Source organism: Myotis nattereri (genome assembly GCF_964212035.1).
Source record: "Myotis nattereri genome assembly, chromosome: 8".
NCBI lineage: Eukaryota > Metazoa > Chordata > Mammalia > Chiroptera > Vespertilionidae > Myotis > Myotis nattereri.
Window position 1 is genome coordinate 51687052 of NC_138083.1, and position 25020 is coordinate 51712071.

A 25020-nucleotide genomic window follows, 5' to 3' on the forward strand; every position below is an offset into this window, starting at 1 on the left:
CACTGGGAAAGAATGGTAGATCCTCAGAGAAAAGAGGAGCAACTGAATGAATCTTTGTTCTATTACTACGTCAGATGTAGTATGACAGATTCTATTCCCAGAGTGTAGGGTTTGAAGCTGGAATTGATATCCTTAATGCTTTTTACTTTTTGGCTTTTCATTTCTTTTTAAAAACACACTAAAAGTATGAACCCTGTTAGTGAGCTAGTTATGATAATAGTACTAACAACCAAAAACCTGAAATCAGACAACTTATGTTTTAATCTGAATTTTGTCATTTGTAGACTATGTGAGCTTCACTCCCTCCACTGTAAAATGTCTGTGATAATTCCAAGCCTTCAGGGCTCCACACTACACTTAGCATATAGCTAGTACTCCATAAATCTCAGAACAGCATGAATCCACAGGCATCTCAGCATCAATTTCAAATTGCAATTTTAAAAAAAAAGGTCCACAGATCTCGTTGCTGAGGCCACAGTATAGAATCCTGCTGTGGCAAAATGGGTTCCCAAAATCCTGAAAGCTAAAAAATTCAGAGACTTCCTGAACATTTAGAGCAGGGGTATGGAACCTTTTTTCTGCCAAGGCACATTTGGATATTTATTTATTTTTCTTTTTTTTTAATACATTTTTATTGATTTCAGAGAGGAAGGGAGAGGGAGGGAGATAGATAGAAACATCATCAATGAGAAAGAATCATGGATTGGCCGCCTCCTGCACGCCCCCTAATGGGGATCGAGCCTTCGACCCAGGCATGTGCCCTTGACTGCAATCGAACCCGGGACCCTTCCATCCACAGGTTGACACTCCATCCGCTGAGCCAAACCAGCCAGGGCTGGATATTTATAACATCATTTGCAGGACATACAAACTTATCAACTTAAAAATTACCCTCCTATATCTGGTCAAACATTCAATTAACTCACTCCTAATGCTTTGGCAGGGCCAGACCAAATGATTTCGTGGGCCTTATACAGTCCTCGGGCCAAACATTCCCCACCTGTGAGTTAGAGGAAGACACTTTAATTTTCTTCTTTTTCAAGGGTCTATATCAATTGGAAAGTGAATAATTTTAAAGAACAGGCTTCCTTTTCAGAAGTTCCGAAAATATTTTTTAAAAGGAAAATTAAATCAACTTATCACTTTTAGAAGTTTAGCTTCATAAAACTAGTCTAATAATGGTGGTGGAGACAGGCTGCTGACTCATATCAAACTCTCTGGGTTATAGATTCTTCCTACACAGTTCTATTGTTAGAGAGCTCAAAATAACAGCTTGGTGTATGCAGCGTGTAACTTGCTCTAATAACTCCATCCTGATAGCCTCCCAAAAAAGTGGCAGACGACTCCTCCTCACCTGTCCAGAAGCACAGGGCAGTGAGAGGAGGCCCTGCTGCAATGCCTCTCGCACGGGGCATGCTTCCTCAGAGGGGTACCAGCTGCAGCGGACTGGACACCTGGCCCCTTCCTGAAAGTAAACATGGAAAATTCAAATCACCACAATGCAAAGTGAACTGCCCATTCCCCACAACAGCATTTTAACAGATTCCTAAGCTCCAAATATTACTGACTGTGAAACTTAATCTCTGCGAAGAAAGCGGGGGGGGGGGGGGGGTGCTTTGAAGACAACCTGAGTCCTGAGTCAGGAGCCTGAAAACTGGACTTAGTCTGACGGGTCCTAAAACTAACATCTCACACTCACTCTCCTTACAGGCTGCCAGCGGCAAAGAGGTTCCATAAAATGTACTCAGTGGAAATAAAAAGGAAAAAGATAAAATGTACTAGCTGTCCAATTTCAATAATACAACAACAGAACCTGATAAAGGAAAGGAACATTAGATTTGTGTGCCAGACCTGCCAACACCAACAGGAGCCACAGCTCCGCTGGCCTGTGAGGGGCGATGACCGGCTCCCTCTCCAGCTTTGGCAGTCACGGCCGCAGAAGCACCACGCACTCACCCACAAATGTTTTCACAGTTTAACCCCTCCCATGCAAAGGAATATACCTTCATTGGCCATTTTTTTATTATTTTAGTGGTATGTGAAATAATAGTGAACTTTACCCTCAATGGCTTTTAAGATTTGATGAAATAGGGTACAATATTTTATGCAATTAGTCTTTTTCAAAAGTTCCAAAAATATTTTTTTATTAAAATCAGTCTTCAAATGCAGTGGTACTCAGTGGCAGCTGGGCAGGGATCTGAAAAGCCCAGCAAGTCCCTGAGCCCACGGCCTCCTGTTTCTAGGCAGCAGCTGGCAGAGGCCGCTCCCTGCGAATAGGCTGTTTCTCTTGGAAAGATCTGGAAGCGGCTGCTTTTACCACATGCACACCAGCTTCTGACCCACCCCCTGCCCAGCCTGCTCGTTAGGAAAGGACAGAGGCCTGGAGCGTACTTACCCGTATGCTCAGTTCATCCGCATCATCACTCTGAGTCTGTGCTTTGTTCACCAGCTCACCAACAGTTTAACCAACATCAGTTCCTTCCACCAAGCAGGTTGCCTGGATATATTTGGACTATCGTTCAAAGAGGACATGGGCAATAATTGGGGGCAAAATGAGGGATCACAAGAACTCAGAAAGAAGGTCGACAATGACTATGGAAGCTGAAGGATGGAATCCACATGGACAGGCGTGAACAGGGTAAGGCCTCAACCCCCAGCACAAGCAGCACTTAGGACGCACGGGGAGGGCATCACCCAGGGACTCAGCGTAGCCTGATGCTGAATACGGAGACACTTGAGATGTACACACCAGCAAGCACACAGATCACCTGGCCTTGCCCGTGTGCTTCTGAGCAGCACCTGGCAAGTCCTCAGTAAACATCAGCTATCATCTGCATGCTGGCACCCAATTCAAGAGAGGTGGGATACCCTCCAGATCCCAGAGGGTAACAAATTCACCAAGGGAAAAAATGCTGACTGCCCTGCCTCTCCATTCCAGCTCCAGCGAAAGGCACTCCATGTGCCTTAGTCCTATGACTCTAACCAGTGCGCGCAAGGGAAACAGGAAGAAGTTAGGCTGATGCAGTGGTTCTGCATCTGTGCTCTGCAGAACAGAAAGCAGAGGGACAGAAGGCAGGGAGATACTAATCTGGAAAGTTTAGCCATGCCGCTCCACCTTTAATCGGAGAATTCCACCTGTGCCATAAATTTTTGTACCTCTGCTGAAAATTTTGTTTCAGCAAAGATTTCCACAGCAGAAAAGTTTCAGCTCCACTGCCCTGGCTCTAAACCAGTAGTCAGAGGTAAAATACGATTTTCTAATTGTATTAGTTCCCTAAGGCCGCCTTAACAAAGGACCTCAAAGTAGGTGGCTTAAAACAACAGAAATATATTGTCTCACAGTCCTAGAGACCAAAAGTCCAAAGTCAAGGTATTGGGAGGGCATGCTCCCTCCAAAGTCCTAGAGAAGAACCCTTCCTGGCCTCTTCCAGCTTCTGGTGGTTCCTTTGGCCTGTGGCAACATTACTCCAATTCTGCTCCACCTGTACATGACCATCTTCCGTGTGTGTGTGTGTGTGTGTGTGTGTGTGTGTGTGTTTTCTCACGTACCTTCTTACAAGGACATCACACATATTTGATTTAGGATCTATTGTAATCCAGCATGTCCTCATCTTAACTAATTACGTCTGCAAAGCCCCTCATATCAAATAAACTCACCATTGAGGCTCTGGGTAGGCAAAATTTGGGGGTGGGGCACATTATTCAACACAATATACAATTTTTTAAACTATACACTTTTTTAATTTTTTTAATTTAAGTATAGTTGGTATACAATATTAGTTTCAGGTGTGATTTGACATGTTTATGCCTTACAATGTGATCATCCACCAACGCTAGTAATCACCTGTCACTATGCAAACTGATCACAATATTACCCTTCCCCGTCTTCACTCATCCCCTCACCCACTCCCTTCTGGTAACCACCACTTTGGTTTCTCTTTCCATGAGTCTTTTTTTGTTTTGTTCATTTGTTTTCTTAGATTCCACATATAAGTGAAACATTATGGTACATTTTTAAATGATTAAAAGCATTTCTTAAGTGATTTACTATTCTTCAAAGTTCTATGCTGACCTGTATCACATATTCAAAGATAAAATACTTTCAGTCGACAAAAGTTTCTGACACCTAAGTTTCAAGTGAGAAGAACCTCTATTGCTCCTCCATCAAATAACACCATCTCTCAGGAGTTCCCTGCCAAGTGCGAAGGTGTGCCATAAAGTCTGTACGCACGTGCTGTATGAAGACTGAGGAACGTCTCTCACTAGATTTTTTTAACAATATTTTTTACTTAATACTTCTGTGGTTAATAAAAATAAATATATTTAAAAGTATTAATAAATTAATAAATTGAAAAGCTTCTTGTCATTACGGATTTCTTCATTCAAAAGATGCCAAAAGAGTTTTCAATCCCAGCAACAACACAGAGCGGGTAACTATTAAGGAACCAGCTCTGGGCAGTGGACTTCCCCAAACCAGTTTTAAGTGCAATAGAGACGATAAACCCAAGCTACTGGACAGAGAGGCCCAATAGCCTCAGAGGCCAACCCAAAAACACTGCCACCCAGAGGTTGAGCCACAAACTGACTCTTAGCTAAATACAAATTAAGGCAGTCTGGGACACAAATACAGCCTGCTTTAAAATCAGGACTGTGGTTTACAACACGGAGGAACAGTGTATCGCAGGGAAATTCAACACTCTCTTGAATACCTGGCAGGACTAAGGCCAGCCAGACTGACGAGTAGAAGAACTGAAGGACCTTCACTACTGCAAATTTTTTTTTCTTCTTTTTTCTTTTTTCACCGTTTAACTAAGAAACCAATTTTTTTTCTTCTTTTTCCATCACCTGATTTTACCCTTTTAATTACTAAATTTTTATTTTTAACCAGTATTATTACTGCTACCATTTTACCATTTTTTAAAGTGCCATTTTATTTTCTCTTTATTTTATTTTGGGATTAGTGTTCTCCATTCTATTTTCATCGTTCCTTTAGCATCAATTTTCCCTACCTCAATTTTGCCTCTATGCTAAAACCCTCTCCCTCACTTTTCCCCTTTTGTTGTCCTGTTTCTCTTACCCTATTCCTGCTTTAGATTTTCCCTATTCCTTCTGTTTACCTCCTGTCAAAATTTCACCCTACTTATATATCCTATTTCCAATCCACTGCTCTAAATCCTTATACACATATCCCTTATCTTTCTTCACTAACCCAAAATTTTTTTTCTTCTTTTATCTTTCTATTGTTTTGTTGCTGTTTGCTTGATTGTTGAGTATATTGGTTTTTTGTTGTTGTTGTTGGTTTTTGTTGTGTCTGTGTGTGTGTGTGTTTTTTAGGACTGGTTGTGAGGCTATTTTTCTTTTTCTTTTTCTTTTTTTCTGCTGGTTTTTCCCCTCCCTCCACCTCCCCACCCCCTCCGCCCCCGGTTATTTTTGTGCTTCTGTTTTCCCTTGCCTCTCTTGATATTATTGGTTGTTTCTGGTTTGCATTCATCACCAGGGAGCTGATGCTGTAATTTGTTGGGATTAGTGGCGGTTCTATAAAAGTTTTCTCCTCATATACATAGTCTCTTCCCCTCTTCTACTTCATTCTCTCTTTTCACTCTTTTCTTTTTTTTTCTCTTTTTTTTCTCTTTTCTTTCCCCCTCCTTTTTCCCAATTTCATTTTTGCACTCCTTTTTTTTTCTTCCCTACTTTTCTTTTCTTTTCTTTTTTCTCTTTTATCTTTTTCTCTTCTTTCTTCCTTATCTCCTAATTCTCTTAATTCAGGTGGTCACCTTTATTTTGGGTTATTAATATCATGAATATATTTGTGTTTAGTACCTGGTACGTGGTGCCTTGTTGTGTTGTATTTTGTGCCTTTAAATCAACACAGCAGATCCAAGCAACAGCAGCCTCCTGAGCACCACACCCTCTGTCTGAGGAACAGCAGCTGTACGTGAAGCCTTGCCCCACCAGCCAGAAGAGCCACCACAGCTGTGAACAGCACCCACCAGAAGAGCTGCTGCCAACTAAGGAGCAGCTGCTACCGCAACCGCCCGAGGAGCAACCACAGCCCAAGGAGCCACTGCCACTCAGGGAGCAGCCACTGAACGACTCAACGTCTAGATATATCAGTGAGATCAAACATGGGTAGACAAAGAAACCCCCAAAGGAAAGAGAAGGAGGACTCTCCAGAAAAGCAGCTAAGTAATACAGAGGCATGCAACATGACAGAAAAAGAATTCAGAATAAGGGTCCTAGAGTGCATAAACTGGATGGAGGAAAAAATCAACAACTTCTGCAAGAAGCAAGAAGAAACATATGAAAAAATCAACAACTTAAGTAAGACCCAAGAAGAAATGAAGAGTGATATAGCTGCAATAAAAAACACAATTGAAATTATCATTAGTAGACTAGGAGAAGCGGAGGACCGAATTAGTGAATTAGAAGACAAGGAAGCAAAACACACCCAAAATGTACTGCAATTGGAGAAAAAAATTAAAAGACAGGAGGAGAGCCTAAGGGAGCTTTGGGACAACATGAAACAAAACAACATACGAATAATAGGGGTACCAGAACAACAGAAGGATGAACAAGGATTAGAAAACCTATTAGAAGAAATAATATCAGAAAACTTCCCTGAGGTGGGGAAGAAAAAAAGTCACACAAGCCCAGAGAGTCCCAAACAAGGTGAACCCGAAAAGACCCACACCAAGACACATCATAATTACCATGGCAAATGTTCAGGACAAAGAGAGAATCTTACAGGCTGCAAGAGAGAGATGGAAAGTTACATACAAGGGATCTCCCATTAGATTGTCAAATGATTTCTCAACAGAAACACATCAGGCCAGAAAAGAATGGACAGAAATTTACAAAGTGATGCAAAGCAAAGGACTGAATCCAAGAATACTCTATCCAGCAAGGCTATCATTCAAACTTGAAGGGGAAATAAGAAGCTTCACAGACAAAAAAAGGCTAAGGGAGTTTATCACCACCAAGCCACAATGCAAGGAATGCTAAAGGGACTGGTGTAAAAAGATAAATAAAAAGCTCAGAAAGAAAACAGCAACACAAAAAAAAGAAATGGCTACAAACAAGTACCTTTCAATAATAACTTTAAACGTAAATGGACTAAATGCTCCAAACAAAAGACATCAAGTGGCTGAATGGATAAAAAAACATGACCCATACATCTGCTGTCTACAAGAGACCCACCTCATTAGAAGGGACTCACACAGACTGAAAGTGAAAGGATGGAAAAATATCTTTCAGGCAAATGGAAAGGAAAAGAAAGCTGGGGTAGCAATACTTATATCGGACAAAATAGACCTCAAAGTGAAGGCCATAACAAGAGATAAGGAAGGCCACTTCATAATACTAAAGAGATCAATACAACAAGAAGATATAACCCTGGTAAACATATATGCACCCAATGCAGGAGCACCCAAATTCATAAAAAAACTCCTGGAAGATATCAAAGGAGAGATCGACAACAATACAATCATAGTAGGGGACTTTAATACACCACTGACAGCACTGGATAAGTCCTCTAGATAAACAATCAGCAAAGAAACAGCAATCCTAAATGACTCACTAGATCAGATGGACTTAATAGACATCTTCAGAACACTTCACCCCAAAGCCGCGGAATATACATTCTACTCAAATGCTCATAAGACATATTCAAAAATAGACCACATATTGGGTCACAAGCAAAGTATCCCCAAATTCAAGAAGATTGAAATCATAAAAAGCATCTTCTCAGACCACGATGGCATAATAGTAGAAATAAACAATAAAAACAACCCAAAATACTCAAACACCTGGAAGCTGAATAGCATGTTAAATATTGATTGGGTTACCAATGAGATCAAAGAAGAAATTCGAAACATCCTGGAAACTAATGACAATGAAAACACAACAATCCAAAACCTATGGGACACAATGAAAGCAGTCCTGAGAGGGAAGTTTATAGCTCTACAGGCCTATCTCAAAAAACAAGAAAAAATGGTAGTAAATCATCTAACTCTACAACTCAAAGAATTAGAAAGACAGCAACAAGAAAACCCCAGAGTGAGCAGAAGGAAGGAGATAATAAAGATTAGAGCAGAAATAAATGACATAGAGACCAAAAAAACAATACAGAAAATCAATGAAACCAAGAGCTGGTTCTTTGAAAGGATAAACAAGATTGACAAACCTCTAGCCAGACTCACCAAGAAGCAAACAGAGAGGACCCAAATAAACAAAATCAGAAACGATAGAGGCGAAATAACAACAGACCCCACAGAAATACAAATGATTGTTAAAAAATACTATGGACAGCTCTACTCCAACAAACTAGACAACATGGAGGAAATGGACAAATTCCTAGAAATATGCAACATTCCAAAACTCAATCAGGAAGAATCTAAAAATCTCAACAGGCCAATAACTATGGAAGAAATTGAAGCAGTCATCAAAAAGCTTCCAGCAAACAAAAGCCCAGGACCAGAGGGCTTCACAGGGGAGTTTTACCAAACATTCAAGGAAGAACTAAAACCTATCCTCCTCAGACTACTACAAAAAATTCAAGAGGAAGGAACACTTCCAAGCTCATTCTATGAAGCCAGCATCACCCTAATACCAAAACCAGGTAAAGACAACACAATGAAAGAGAATTACAGGCCAATATCCCTCATGAATATAGATGCCAAAATCCTCAACAAAATCTTAGCAAATCGGACCCAGCAGTACATCAGAAAGATCATACACCATGACCAAGTAGGATTTATCCCAGGGATGCAAGGATGGTACAATATCCGCAAATCAATAAACATGATACATCACATAAACAAATTGAAAGAAAAAAACCACATGGTCATATCAAATGATGCAGAAAAAGCATTTGACAAAATTCAACACCCATTTTTGATAAAAGCTCTCAGTAAGGCGGGAGTAGAAGGATCATACCTCAACATAATAAAAGCCATATATGACAGGCCCACAGCCAACATCATACTCAATGGACAAAAACTAACACCATTTCCCCTAAGAACAGGAACAAGACAGGGATGCCCACTCTCACCACTCCTGTTCAACATAGTACTGGAAGTGTTAGCCATTGCAATTTGGCAAGAAGAAGAAATAAAAGGCATCCAAATTGGAAAAGAGGAAGTAAAACTGTCCTTATCTGCAGATGACATGATATTATACATACAAAACCCTAGAGACTCCCTCAAAAAGCTACTAGACTTAATACATGAATTTGGCAATGTAGCAGGATACAAAATTAACCCCAAGAAATCTGAGGCATTTCTATACACCAATAGTGAACTTTCAGAAAGAGAAATTATAAAAACAATCCCATTTACCATCGCACCAAAAAAATTAAGCTACCTAGGAATAAACTTAACTAAAGAGGTAAAAGACCTCTACTCAGAAAACTACAGGACGTTGAAAAAAGATATAGAGGAAGACATAAACAGATGGAAGAACATACCGTGTTCATGGATTGGTAGAATCAACATCATTAAAATGTCCATACTACCCAAAGCAATCTATAAATTCAACGCACTTCCCATTAAAATACCAACAGCATACTTCACAGATCTAGAACGAACTCTCCAAAAATTCATCTGGAATAAAAAAAGACCCGGAATAGCTGCAGCAATCCTGAAAAAGAACAAAGTAGGTGGGATCTCAATACCAGATATCAAGATGTATTACAAAGCCACTGTTCTCAAAACTGCCTGGTACTGGCACAAGAACAGGCATGTAGATCAATGGAATAGAATAGAGAGCCCAGAAATCGGCCCGAACCAATATGCTTCAATTAATATTTGACAAAGGAGGCAAGAACATACAATGGAGCCAAGATAGTCTATTCAATAAATGGTGTTGGGAAAATTGGACAGATATATGCAAGAAAATAAAACTAGACCACCAACTTACACCATACACAAAAATAAACTCAAAATGGATAAAGGACTTAACTGTACAACAGGAAACCAAAGAAATACTAGAAAAATCCAAAGGCAACAAAATCTCAGACATATGCCGAAGCAATTTCTTCACTGATACGGCTCCTAGGGCACTTGAAACTAAAGAGAAAATGAACAAATGGGACTACATCAAAATAAAAAGCTTCTGCACAGCAAAAGAAACATCAACAAAACAAGAAAACCCACTGTGTGGGAAAACATATTTGCCAATGTCATATCTGATAAGGGCCTAATCTCCAAAATTTATAGGGAACTCATACAACTTAACAAAAGGAAGATAAACAATCCAATCAAAAAATGGGCAAAGGATCTAAATAGACACCTTTCAAAAGAGGACATTCAGAAAGCCAAGAGACATATGAAAACATGCTCAAAGTCACTAATCATCCGAGAGATGCAAATCAAAACAACAATGAGGTACCATCTCACACCTGTCAGACTGGCTAAAATCAACAAATCAACAAACAACAAGTGCTGGAGAGGATGTGGAGAAAAAGGAACACTTGTGCACTGCTGGTGGGAATGCAGACTGGTACAGCCACTATGGAAGACAGTATGGAGTTTCCTGAAAAAACTGAAAATGGAACTCCCATTTGACCCTGTGATCCCACTTCTGGGAATATATCCCAAGAAACCAGAAACACCAATCAGAAAGGATATATGTACCCCTATGTTCATAGCAGCACAATTCACCATAGCTAAGATCTGGAAACAGCCTAAGTGCCCATCAGTAGATGAATGGATTAGAAAACTGTGATACATCTACAGGATGGAATACTATGCTGCTGTAAAAAGGAAGGAACTCTTACCATTTGCAACGGCATGGATGGAACTGGAGAGCATTATGCTAAGTGAAATAAGCCAGTCAATGAAGGAAAAATACCACATGATCTCACTCGTTCATGGATAATAGAGACCAGTATAAACTTTTGAACAATAATAGATACAGAGGCAGAGCTGCCTCAAACAGATTGTCAAACTGCAGCGGGAAGGCCGGGGAGGGTTAGGGGGCAGGAGGGAGGGGGGTAAGAGATCAACCGAAGGACTTGTATGCATGCATATAAGCATAACCAATGGACATAAGACACTGGGGGGTAGGGGAGGCTAGGGCACTGTCAAGTGTGGGGGGGGGGGAGGACACATATGTAATACCCTTTGTAATACTTTAAGCAATAATATTAAAAAAAAAAGATGCCAAAAGAAATAAAAACTATTCCCCTAGGCCAGTGGTTCTCAACCTGTGGGTCGCAACCCCTTTGGTGGTTGAACGACCCTTTCACAGGGGTCGCTTAAGACCATCCTGCATATCAGATATTTACATTATGATTCATAACAGTAGCAACATTACAGTTATGAAGTAGCAACGAAAATAATTTTATGGTTGGGTCACAACATGAGGAACTATATTTAAAGGGCCAGAAGGTTGAGAACCACTGCCCTAGGTCTTTCCAAGGTAACTGGAGGAAAGTAAATTAATATGATGTATTGATCCATTTCAACCTAGAAAATTAGTGAAGACCAAATAAATGATGAGGACTGGCTATGGCAGTTAAGTAGGCTGGCTCACTCAGGGCCTGGAGAAAAAACTGGTGCACACAGTGAGGAAACCCAAATCTGGAAGTGTCTGTTAAGACCATTAAAGGCACACACATTTTTTAAGACAGAAATTTCATTTCTAGAAATATAGCCTAAGGTAAAAAAATGTGCCCTATGACTTCACTCAGAAACATCCATCTCAAAGTTGTCTGATGGGGAAAAATACAGGGGTTGGTTAAACTGCGTGGCCTCCGTACAGGGAACAATGTTCAGTCAGTGAAAGGGTACGTTTCCAACACAGGTGAAAGCCTGTGAGACAGAAACAAGTTCATGATGTCCTTCCAAGTGTCCTCTCGCTCCCTCACCTCCTTCAGGCGTCTCAATGAGAACTTCATCCAAGCTCTAACTCTAAAACTCCAATCCATGCCCTACACACCACACACACACACACACAAACACACTACACACACTCATACTCATACACACTCACACACACACTACACATACACACACACTTATATGTACCTACAAATACACATACACTCACACTGACACCACACACACACACACACACACACACACACACACACACACACACACACTTTATGCCCCTTCCCTACTCTTCTCCTTGGCGCATATCACCATCCAACACTATACTGTACATTTTATTTATCTCCTTGTTTACTATCCCTAGAAGGTGAGCTCCATGTTGGCAAGGTGTTCTGTGTGAGTTTTATTCACTGCTGATTCTTCAGCACCCACAACATGACCAGCATGCAGAAGGCAATCAATAACTGTGTGCTTAATTAAGAACATATAAACTGAAAATGCATGTTATAAGTATAAATTATATATAATCTTATTTTTGTATTTCTCTCTTAAGAGAAAAGGTGAACACACAAAGAAAAGAGGTCTGGAAGTAAAGACAACAGGTGTCAGCCAGTAATATATCTGGTTCACAGGATTACAAGGTTACAAAGCTTTTTAGTGATGGTTGCTTTTAAATGGGGGCTGGAGGATTGAAAGGACAGACCTCAATGTACTTTCTAACATTTCTTATATATTGAGTGTGTAATAAATTGTGGGGGAGGGGGTTGTTGTTTTGATTTAAAAATTGAGACACACAAAAGAAGTTATGGAATCAGTCTCATAGCACAATCCTTCAGGTTGGGACAGTGGTTCTCAAAACCTTTCACAGTATCCTGGGTACCCGGTCCCTGAGATCTAGGGGCATAGCTTGCAGACAGCTCAAAACTTCTTTGAAGTCTCTTATTTGATCTTAAAAATTAATGCAAATGTTGTATTCAAGTAGATAACAGATCTGTGTCTTGTTATAAAAAATGGATTATACTATTTACCAGTTAAATTATTGAACACTTCCCCCCCAAAGCTGCTGCATTTATTTTACATGTAGGGAAGACACGCCATGTGCTTCCCTACCCACTGGCATCTATCCACTTGAAAGTACAGCCTATTTCTTGATGTTTTTCCTCAATTAAAACAGATCTCATAAGTCCCTCATTTCACAAATTAGAAAACTAATGCGTTAACTAGGCAATCACAGTGACTTGAGATACAAGCTCGAGGCCCAGGGCACTATATATAAAGGCTATCTTCTCTTTTTTCCCTAAAGTGAATTTCAGATTATTTACAATCTCTAGAAATTATAATGTCATTAAATCAAACTAGGGAAATTCAAGGTCCTGTAAGTTAAATTGGTCAAGAAACTCATCAATTAAAACAACTATCCTCCTATATAATAAAGAGGTAATGTGCAAATTAACCCCCATGCCCTCACAAGATGGCTGCCTACAACCAGGTCAGCAGGGGGCTTAGTGAGGGATGACCAAAGGACTGAACAAGCAGACTGCGTGGGCAACCAGGGCGGGCGGGGGGTGGGGGTGGGGGGTGAGGGGCAATTAGGCCAGCAGGGGAGGGGGGCAGTTAGGGGTGACCAGGCCAGCAGGCAGGTAAGCAATTAGGAGCCAGCAGTCCAGGATTGTGAGAGGGATGTCCAACTGCCCATTTATGTCCCCGGGAACCCTATGGTAGACATGGGACATAGTCCTGGAGAATCGGGAAAACAAAACTGACAAGTAGTGAAACCGGCAAGTAACAACCCATTTTTAATGCTTAAGGGTAGACATCTGGTGTATTAGAAGGCATAACATGCACAACTTTTTATATCTATAAATCAAGAAGACTTAAAAGAAAAAAGGTAATTCTCAAGAATACAAACTGTCCTTAGCATGATCCCTACACCTGGTAAACTAACTGGGATGATGGGTACAGAGCTAGGACTGCTCGGGATGAAATAAAAGGGAGTTAATAAAGTACCATGATAGCACATTGATACTTCTGACATACTGGCTGGCTCATTCGCACTGGGAAAAGAGCCATTACCCCTGGGCGTTAAGATCTGTAAAGCAGCTGCAGCCTCTTGATCCCTGCCCCTCCCCCCTCTCATTCCTCAAAGTTGCCTTTTCTCAGTGTGGAATAGGACCCCCCTTCAGTTCCAGGGTTCCCCAAGAGAAATGGAGGGGACGAGTCTCTAGACGCCAGAAGGAGACCACCACAGGCCCTAGCAGGAAAACCGGCAGGATAGGGTTAGGAGCTGAACCCTGCGGGGTGACCTCTAGCAGGCATCCCTGCTTAGTGACTCGGACTTGGCCCAGAGTCGGACGAGCAGAAAGTGTTGGAAGTGCAAGAAAGTGTTGCACTGGAGGGCGCGCTCCGAGACCAACCTGCCTGCCGGAGGGATCTGCTTAGGGCGTACCCAGGAATCGTGGTCAGTACAGAAAATCATAACGTTCCTACTTCTCTAAGTTATAAAGTCATGAAAAGACGAAAGGTGACTCCCAGTCTCCGAATAAGAACTTTGGGGGCGCGTTGCGGAGCGATTTCAGGACCTGCAGGTGGGCACCTATGACGTGCATCTGTCGGGGCAGGTGTAGCTCATGCGCGAGGCGCCGCTCAGGGGTTGAGGGGCTTACTACGCTCGCAGTACCCACTAACGGACTTAACGGAAAGGGAAGGAAGGTTTCCCGGGGCTCCTCTACTTATACCACGACTGGAGGTGACCCCACGCTTCCAAGTTGAAGACACTTCCTCCCGCCGTTCTTCCAGACCTTTCCCTAACAGGAGCCGCCAGCAACGCGCCAGAGAGGGACCAATGAACAGACCTGGGAAGGGGCGGCAGGAAGGGAGGGGACCATCACCTGAACCCGCTGCTCCCTGGGATGGCGCGGAGGCCGCCAAGAGGCAGGCGCAGCGCCTGGACTCCCAGCCAGTGCTGCTGCAGGAGCCGGGCGCGTCCGGTCGCCATGGCGACCTGGTGGTAAAGCGTGGGCGGCGCGAAGTCGCGAAGGTACAGCGCCGCTCGCGCTCAGCCACTCCCACCCGACTCTGGCGCGCTCCCCGAGGCGCGCGCGCAGAAGCGTCTTTCCACCCGCTCCCAGAGGATTCTAGAAACTTCTGAGAGCTCGGAGTTTTTACCACCCGTGTTGCAATTGTGGCGGCCTCGTTCCTCCCCACTTGTTTGCTCTAGGGTAGTTCGCGCTACTTCTGTCTCACTTGGGGCGGCGTGGGGCGAGGGGGGTGGGGGAGGGAGGCGGGGGAGAAACTGAAATTCAGAGGCTACATAATTTGCCCATAAGGGAGGGCAAAGCCACCATCAGACCCGAGAACTTTTCAGTTTACGCAGTCCTCTATAGAGTCGAGGAACACACAGTTTGCAAACGCTAATTTGACTTTTGTGCGTTCTAGAACTACTTTGCTCTAACTGCCAAAACTAATTAAGTGCCGCGCAGGCGTAGGCCACCCGCGCAAGGTCGTCTGGGAGACGGCGAGAGGACCGCTGCTTCTGGCCACCTTGCACTGTGGGAGATGTAGTCCTTGTGTGTCTTCCCCGCTGCAGCAACTCAGTGAGGAGTGAAGTTCTCAAACTACTATTCCCAGGATTCCTAGTGGTTTCCCAGGATACTTTGCAAAGGCATGGCGGGTGGAGTGTGAATGTCAGCCAGGAAGGTAAGCCAAGCACATTTATTCAAGTAAAAAGAGGACCAAAGAGAAGGGAAGGTGGACAGCAACTTCTTCCGGGAGACCTTTCGTCTTAACGCTGCTGGAGCTAACGTTTTTGTCGAGCACGCAGTGCAGTCTTACCGGCGTGAATGTGTGCACTTGAGCACGCATCGGACTGGGCGTGGAGCGGCCAGTGAAGCTTTGCTAGTGGAAGTTGTCATCTTCCCTAAACGGAGCGGGTTTCTGTGAACATGATTTGTTTTTTCCTACGAGCTGTACAGTATACGGAGAAGCTGCACAGATCCTCGGGGAAGCGCTTGTATTTGCCACACTTGGTACTTAACAAAGCTTGCTTGAAGACTGAGCCCGGTTTGAGATGGGGGCTGCACGAGCAGAAAACGGTGCGACCTGGTTGTATCCTTGGCGTCACCCCGAGGGCCATCTGCACGCAGGGACAGGGCCCCCAGAGAGCAAAGGAGGACAGCAGCAAGCAAGTATCTGTGCACAGTCAGAGAGGGGAAACCGCCATCTCAACAGCACAGAAAGGTAAAGGGAACTCTCCAGTGAGGGCTAGACTTGCAACAAACATGACAACAGTTGCCCATACCCTTTTGTAGAAGTTCAGTGCAAAAGCTGGAAAGACAGCTCACAAATTAAAAGGTAGAACCGCTAGGCATAGTTTAGCCTCAGAGAGTATACACCTATAATGATCTCCATAGATTTGAACTCAAATTTGAAAGTTGATTTTGATATAACTTTGTTGAATTATGTCTAGAAAAATTTTCTCAACTTTTATTAGTTTGTGTGGTGAGAGCTATTTAAAACTTAACCATTGACAAGTACTTTAAAGTAGACAAGTAGATTGTCCAGATGTTATTTCATCCATTTGACTCTGACAGTCAGTCTTTCCAACATTCGTATTGTAATATAGGAGGCACACTTCCCCAGTTCCACACAACTGAATATTAACCGCAGACTTCCCTAATCTCGGTTTTCTAATAGCCAGGCCAATGGTCTTTAGGACAACCATTCACAAGGATTTCATGAGCTTCCATTTTGTCTATGCTCAGTCAGGAGCATGGTTATTCAATTAAAACTTGTTCAGTGATGGAAATGTTCTGTATGTGGGCTGTCCCAGTATGGTGGCCACTAGCCACCTGTGGCTGTTGAGCACTTGAGATGTTGCTAGTGTGAGGAACTCAATTTTTATTTAATTTTAAGTTAAAGTTAGGTTAATTTTTAAATTAAATAGCCCTGTGTGGCATGTTGCTGTATTACACATCCCAGGCCCAGAATGTCCAGGTTACATAAACTATATTATCACATGGTGGGAAACTGAACAAATCCCGGGCAAGACTATACATATCCACTGTTACTGTTTGTTGCTCCTTGTCAATAGAGGTGGAAAATAATGCATTCTCCACACCACTGGCCTACACCATGAGGTAGTGCTGATGTACTCCCGTAAGTTATCACCTGTGGATAACTGGACCACGGTCATACTCTAGTATCTGTGGATTCTGCAAGAGGAAGACTGGTGAATGACATGGGAATATGTTGGGGACCAGCACCCTTGTACATTTCAGTCTCTAGCACTATCTACCATCCCCCTCTCAGATGTGATTTGGTTTACATGTTTTTTGATTGGTTCTGATTCACAGGGACATTTGAGAACAGCTGCTTCAGAGCACAGACCCATTCGTTAGGTCCTGAGTCCACACCTCACCTAGAAATACTGAAGGTTCCTGCTTGTGTCTGGCACACATGTGACTCAGTGCTTTTTTCTCTCGACAGTTAAAGAAGCTGGAAGAGATTTTACCTATTTAATAGTGGTGATTATTGGAATCAGCATTACAGGTTGAAAACACAGCAAGTATAAAACCCCAAATATCTGTTTCACTTACTAATTGTATTGCCCTGGCTTTGCTTGATCTTCTTTTTCTGTGACTTTCAGGTGGCCTGTTTTATGTGATATTCAAAGAACTTTTTTCTTCATCTAGTCCTAATAAGATATATGGGAAAGCCTTAGAAAAGTGCAGATCACATCCCGAGGTGAGTCCTCAAGGTAGAGTTACACAAACTCTGATAATAGGGAGAGAGAGTGGGCAGAACTCACATACTGGTTCTAAGACTAGTGAAATTTACATAATAATGTTTGAGTTGTTTATGCTTTTAGCTCTTTACTAATATTCTATACGTGCACCCAAACATCCATGGACAGTGTTTTCATCCTAATTATATAAGACAAATTCATTTCAAATGCTTAGAATATACCAGAGTCTAAAAAAGTGTCTCACATCATTCCTTTTTATAAGACTGTTATTATGTGATGTCTCCAGTCTTTTTTTAAAAAAACTTGATTCATGACTCCATGAGCACAATAGTAATTCTTATTGAGAGCATATTATAAGCCAAGGACTGTGCTTAGCATTTCAGTGCATTGTCCTTATTAAACCTCACATAAACCATTGTGTCGAGTTCTGCTATTATCCCATTTGCAGAAGGGGAAACTGACAGAGAGATGAAAATAAATAGGAGTAGCATAATTAAATGTTAGGATGCATCTCTAAAGAGATGTCATTCACAAACTCAGCCTTTCCTAGATCTTCAGCCTTTTGAACAAAACAAAATACAGAGAATAAACAGAGTAGGATAGTATAAAAGTCATAATTTAATTTGCTGCCTACAAGAGCTCTACAAATAATTAAATTTCAACATTCGATGTTGTCAGCATTTATAAAGGTCCTGTTCTTTGCCAGGCACTGTGCCTGGATGAAAACTAGAAAACTTTCATGTTTGGTACTGATGTGTTTACTAGTATTAAGTTGTTTGAACAGTTGCCATTCATCTCAGTTCCACAGTTCTTAAATTTATTTCTCATCTTACACTTTATTTCTTTTTACTTTTGCGTGAAAAATGTGATGCTGAAGATGCCCAACACAAAATAAGACAAATTCTATAGACTTGAGGCAACATTTGTTTCAGTTTGATACCATTTTTTTAAGGTTCCAAAGTGCATTTTAAATTCAATAAAAATTATACTCCCATTTCATTGCCATTAGGAATAATTGATTCACACCTATAGATCTGGTTTGTTTTAAATAGGTTGTTATTAAATGTTTAATGTTTATTAAATATTTAAATACATGAGGTTTTTTTCCCACTGGGCTTAATGACTTAAAAAACATTTTTTGTCTCATAGCTTTTAGTATTAGACCCCATTAGATGAATTTCACTACAAATGTTCAGGCATTTAAATATATGAGCACTGGTTGTGCTGCTTTTTGTGAAGAGTGGGAATAGCTTCACTTCACCAATGCAGTTCTAAAACTGCAAGTAGCACCATAAAGTTACCTGGATCAGTCTCTGCACAGGAAATATTTAAGTTAGTTATGGGGTGATTTTTGCATAATAACTTTTCTTTTTACATTATTGGAGTTGTCATTTTGAAAAGGTCCTAGGCTTACTGATTTTTTTTTTCCTAAAATAAATCACTTGGTTTTTCAGAAAATATTTCCCTAAGAAACCACTAAATAAAACGTTGTCTTTATTCTGCAGGTAATCAGTGTCTTTGGTGAGCCTGTTAAAGGATACGGGGAGATGACAAGACGTGGTCGAAGGCAGCACGTCAGGTACTGCACCTGGCTTGCATTTGGAAGGCTCGGGGATTGTTTTTAAATGAAAGGGATTTAGGTCTTTGTTCTTTCCTTTTCTTGACAGTTTTATTGAATATGTAAAGGATGGGCTGAAACACGTGCGTGTGAAGTTCTACATCCAGGGTTCTGAGCCTGGGAAGCAGGGGACAGTGCATGCGGAGGTGAAGGAGGTGAGAGGGGGTGGGGAGACATGGTCTAAGTCGCAGTTGTAGAATGCACTGGAAGGAAAAATGCCACCTCAAAAATTTTTTTTTTTTTTCAGAATCCAGAAAGTGGTGAATATGAATTCCGATATATATTTGTAGACCTTGAAACTTATCCTAGAAGAGCTATTGTCATTGAAGATAACCGATCCTGAGATTGAAAGGCTCAGCACCCAGGCCATTTCCTCATGGGTGTTGCATGGTGCAGACTTTCAGCTCTGATCTGCATGGCTCTCCCAGAGTCAGTTTTGAATAGGTTGGGAAAGAGTACAGTTCATCAAAGTGAATGGAACTGGGTAGTTGTTGCATTTAGACTAACCAAATCAGATTTTCCTGTAGAGTAAAAAATCTTGAAATAGTGCATATTTTAGGTGATCCTGGGCATCGTGTAAATAAGAAAATAGAGTTCATTATTTTGTGCTTTTTTATGTTATATGGCTATATAAAATTTGTGGAATAAAATTAACATGTAATAACCAGCTACTTTCCATATACTTTGGTATCTGATGAGATAAACATCTGAAAATATTTGAAAACTGTAGGAACCAAATGATAAGTACATTCTCTTCAAAGTGGTCATAGAAAAGTTGTGCACATTGTATGAGTTGTGGTGATCTAGTATATCTCCTATGTCCCCTCCGTGAATCGAGGCCATTGCACACAGTGGGAAAGTGACTGCTCTAAAGTCGAGTGGACTTGCCCAGGTTCTCAGCAGGTGTGTGGGCCTGTGCAGGTACCTTAGCCTCCTTCAGCCTCACTGTCTGGCTTGTGAGGATGACTGAAAAGTGGTAGGTGCAAATGCCTGGACTGTAGAAAGTCCCCGTGAAGTGCCCCAGCCCTTTGGAACCTGCACTGAGACATCACTGCTGGAAGGAGCAGGGAAGTGAGAGTCACTTAAGTCTGTGTGGAAGCCTGTTTGGATATCGACACCTGTTTTATCTGAAGCAGTTACAGGGCATTTGGAAAACAGTGACCCTAACTTACAAGAGCATAATCACATATCTGTATAAAGTTCTCTATGTGCCGGGACACGTCTAAAAGTGCCCTTATCTATGTTAGCTTCAGTTTTGGGACATCCCCATAAAATGCTTTTTCCTTCAACCTCAGAACTATCTATAGAAATGTCTGATAGGTACTTGAACTTGTAGGATATTTGGGATAGATGGGCCCCCAGGCAAGCAATCGCCAGTATTTAGACCATCTCCCTGCTTAGGTTAGCTCATACTTCAGTTTAACTGCTTTTTTAAAATATTTTCTAATTTTAATTAATGAAAAATCTCAAACATTTACAAAGTAAGTATCACAGCAGACACCTTCTCTCCCTGATGTAACACATTTTAAGTGGCTGGGTGAACTCCTAACTTGGGCTTTGTCTCAACCATTTTTTCCTCTCCTTTCCAATAGAATGTCCCATTTCAGTACCCTTATACCTGACTGACATGGCAACATTTAACAGACAGAGGTCTGCTTGCTGTCCTCCACCTTTTCATAGGACCTGCTCAAACCATAGCTTCCCAGAAACCTGGCCTCAGCTGCCTGACATTTAGCCTACCTTCTAACCCAGGGGTGGGCAAACTTTTTGACTCAAGGGCCACAATGGGTTCTTAAACTGGACCTCTCAGAGGGCCAGAACAAAAGCATGGATGGAGTGTTTGTGTGAACTAATATAAATTCAAAGTAAACATCATTACATAAAAGGGTACAGTCTTTTTTTTTTTTAGTTTTATTCTTTTCAAATGGGCCAGATCCGGCCCGTGGGCCGTAGTTTGCCCACGGCTGTAACCCTATTTTTATAATTTAGGACAGATTTTTTTCTGTATTCATCTTTATGTACCTCCCATTTTGTGGTATACCATGCCCCTTTAAGATACGAGTTTATCATTAAGTTACTTTTATAATCAAAACTATTTTTTCAAAAGAAAAAATATCTGTACTCAGATTCTGTATAACCATGGGAAAATGTAATAATGCAATTTTTTTAGATAGCTCTGTTTTCTTTCCCCCTGATATAATTTAATGCATCATGTTAAAATTTCTGATCTTAAAGGAGCTGTTTTAATCAACTGCCATCTCCGATTCTGATTCTGGCATCTGTCCACAGGCTTACTCCCATCTTTGAAATCTTTTCTAAAATTGACTATATGCAGTATCTCCTTATGTCATTTATATGAAATAGAAAGTGATTCGGTCATTTTCCTCCAAGGCTTTTGTTACTTCATCCGCAAGCAGGGATCCCTTTTGTCAGAATTAGGTCTGGTTATGGGCTCTATCCCTCCTTAATAAAGAAATCGTTGGCAAGTCAATAGATCTAACCCCCCTGCTCAAGACAGAAAGAATGAAATCAACATGAGATTATTTAGCATCACTACATATGTTCTTCATGGGTGACTATTTGAAAGTTGATCCAGTCAGCAAAAATGTAGGACTGTCCATAAAACAACCCATTTTCCATCTGCTACTGAAACAGCCCTCATGACATATCCTGGGGTTTGGATAGTAAATTCATTCATTGTGATCCACTGGTGAATTTTGAAATCATACTTAATTGGTCTCCAAAATGAAGAACATATCTGCTGTGGTCAGGCCTCTCTCTTTTTACATGTGCTCACGTGTGCATTTGTTTCCATTTTGTGGCAGACAATATTGGTGCCCATGCATATGCCCTCTCTCTCACCAATTTATTGTCATTATCGTATTAACTACTAGCACCTGTAGATGTTGGCAAGCCACAGGTATGGTTCCAAGTACCTCCCCAGCTTCTGCCATCTGGAAACTATTCATTTTCTATGGCTTCCATAACAAATGGCCACACGCTTAATGGCTTAAAACAACCCAAATGTATTATTGCTCAATTCCGTGGGTCATTGGTCCAACATGGGTCTCATTTGGTTAAAATCCAGAGTCAGCAGGGCTCTGATCCTTTCTCCAGGCTCTCAGGGAGGATCTGTTTTCTTGGTCAATTGGGTTTTAGGCAAATTCAGTTCTTTGCAGTTGTAGGACCAAGGGCCCTGTTTTCTTGCTGTTTGTCATGTGGGGCCATTCTCAGCTTCTAGGGGCCACTGCCATTCCTGGGTTCTTGGTCCCTTCCTCCACCTTCAAAGCCAACAACAATGGGTGGGCAAGTCCCTCTCACACTTTGAATCTCCGCCTTCCTGGGTCAGACCCAGCCAGGGATGAGTCTACACTATAAGGAGTCACATGAGGTACGTGGTGAACTTTGCCAAGTGTTAGCACCTGGTAAAGTCATGGTATCTGGCTTGAAACCCAGGGATTTCAGCTACCTGGCTGGGTGGGCTCTAACACACTGCTTTCCTAACAAAACTCATTTGGGGAGAAGAGAAAACTGCTTTGCCAAGCCGCACTGGAGACTTAGGTGAAAAGAAAAATCAGTACTAGTGATCCTATCTTTACCTAAAATGTTAGTATTTTGTTTATCATAATACTAATTTTTTGTTTTTTAAAAAATATTTCTTAACTATTCTGTTTATCTCAATTACCATTTCGGATACCCTCACCAGGGTGCTGAGAGAGAAGAGCACGTTGTCTTTACTCGAATCTGGGGGTGCAAACCACACTCCCAGATCCAGACTCACAAGCTGCTTAAAGCAATAAAATGAGTCCATAGTTCAGAAATGGCCCCCAAAACTGTTTATAATTCTCTGAAATGTGCAGAGTAACAAGTCAAAAGAGCAAGTTCTAGATTCTGTTTTCACAGAACCGAAGGTTTGGGGGTCTTGGTTTTCACTGCCTGAAACAAATGTCTTTTGCCATTTTTCTGTCCGGTCTCCAAACCCTTCGTTCTGCTCAGCGGAGGGTGGTTCTCAGGCTCTCAGGCAGAGCAGCCATCTTCAGAGAGTTTCAGTGTTTCTAACCTAAAACTAATGCTTTAATCCCTCGGGGCCACTAGGGGGCCACTGACACCCACTGTAATGAATGTCAGATTCATGGAATTTCCTAAATGGGTAATTGCTCTATAGAGGAATTCTTTTAAGACAATTGTTTCTTTAGGATAGCTTTTATTAAATATATCTGTTTCTTAAGTATCCACATTACATGTTACCCTTTAAATTACTAGATCCCTGGTAAGTGCAATTAAAACTAAGTTATTTACATAGCCTCCCTGTATTCAACAAATATTTATATATTGCAGCCTACAGTTCTGTAACAGTCTGTGCTAGCCAGTGAGGACACAAAATGGAGAAAGACTCCCTCCTTATCCTCAAATATAGACTAATTAGTGGGATAAATAATTATTACAATATTAGAAGCCCAGTGCACGAAATTCGTGCATGAGTAGGGTCCCTAGCCACCTGGCCCATGCTCCGTGCCCCAGCCCGGCCCCTCCCACTGGCCCCTGGTCCTCTGCCGAAGCCCTGCTCCCACCACCACCACTCCCGTGCGCCAATGGCACCAGCCCCACTTGCACCTGCTGACAGTATGGAGCGATTGGGGCTGGCGCCAGCAGTGGGAACAAGTGGGGGCTGCTGCCCTGATCACCCCTCAGGAGCAGGGGGAAGTGGAAAAGCCCTGAGGGGCAATTAGGGCTGGTGCGGGCAGCAGGTGTGAGCACCAGCCGGGACCGTGGCACACGGGTGCAAAGAATTCTCAGTAACCACCGGAGGCTGGCCCCAATGACAGCCACCAGCGCCCCACCTTGGTCTGCCCCCCCCCCCCCCACCTGTTCCACCATCCTGCAGTGGCCCATGCCCACCATGTTCTGTGCTCTGCTGCCTGCTACCGAGGCCTGCCATGTTCTGCACCTGCCCCCTGGTAGTCAGTGCACATCATAGCAAGCGGTTGAGCAGCCTTAGCATATCATTAGCATATTACACTTTGATTAGTTCAGTTGTTCTGCCATTCAGTCTATTTGCATATTACCCTTTTATTATATAGGAATGGAGGGTGAGGGTCAGAGTAGACCTCTGCACAGGAAAAGGTAGGGATGGTGAGATGTCTTCAGTAAACCTACAGTGACTTATTAAGCACCATCATGTTTTAAACAAGAAACTTAACTTTTTATAAGCTTTTAAAAGGTATTTTCAATTTTAGAAAAGGTAAAAACAAAATCCATTTTCTCTAGAAGCCTGGTCAGGGACTATCCCTGCCCTCCCCCTCACGATGAGCAGCCAGTGCAGTGTGAGCAGGCCTGGCTGCCGCTGTCCCACTGGGTGAAGTGAGGTATGTCCTCTCTTCTGTTTTACACACAGGAGCTGAAGGAGTCAGTCCTCCAACCAACAAGGGCAGAGCATGAGCCCTGAAATGCCTGCCAGTGCAAAGCTCTGAACACCACCCTTTGTCCCACTTCCCTCTGGCTCAGGCTTGGGCAGCTTACATCAGAGAGCAGTCAAGGGACTCCTGGAGGCCTTGGTTCAGCCCCTTCCCACTAGCTTCCAGGGCTATAAACTGGGGGCACAAGTCAACTGGATATAGAGTCCAACTTGGAAAACAGGTGCCCGACAGCCATCTACTTCTTGTTCTCGGCAGCCAGAGCCAGCAGGCTGAGGCGTCGGGCTCAATGGGGCTACCCCACCATTCCAACTCCTGACCTGGGCCATCAGGGATTCACTGGCAGAGGGAGAGAAGGGCCAGCCAGGCCCAGGAGGGTGACAGCAGGCAGCATGCTTGGGAGTAGGCAGGGGG

General features: G+C 42.3%; 2 protein-coding genes across 2 annotated transcripts in view; one reads left to right on the forward strand and one right to left on the reverse strand.

The window, feature by feature from the left end:
• The window catches only part of FBXO15 (F-box protein 15), a gene marked incomplete at its 5' end in the record, with an annotated part of 48994 nt that extends 34168 nt beyond the window's left edge, over window positions 1-14826 (reverse strand). The window contains one exon of the mRNA XM_081096549.1: window positions 14720-14826. Coding sequence (XP_080952675.1) covers window positions 14720-14826 — 107 coding nt within the window. The remainder of the gene's footprint in view (window positions 1-14719) is intronic.
• A 642-nt stretch (window positions 14827-15468) lies between these two features.
• On the forward strand, window positions 15469-21564 carry TIMM21 (translocase of inner mitochondrial membrane 21). The gene is made up of 6 exons (XM_081097935.1): window positions 15469-16067; window positions 17316-17378; window positions 17476-17573; window positions 19080-19153; window positions 19242-19347; window positions 19440-21564. Exons 1-6 carry the CDS (start codon window positions 15773-15775, stop codon window positions 19533-19535), a joined length of 732 nt encoding a protein of 243 aa, XP_080954061.1. The 5' UTR covers window positions 15469-15772; the 3' UTR covers window positions 19536-21564.
• The last annotated feature ends 3456 nt before the right edge of the window (window positions 21565-25020 follow it).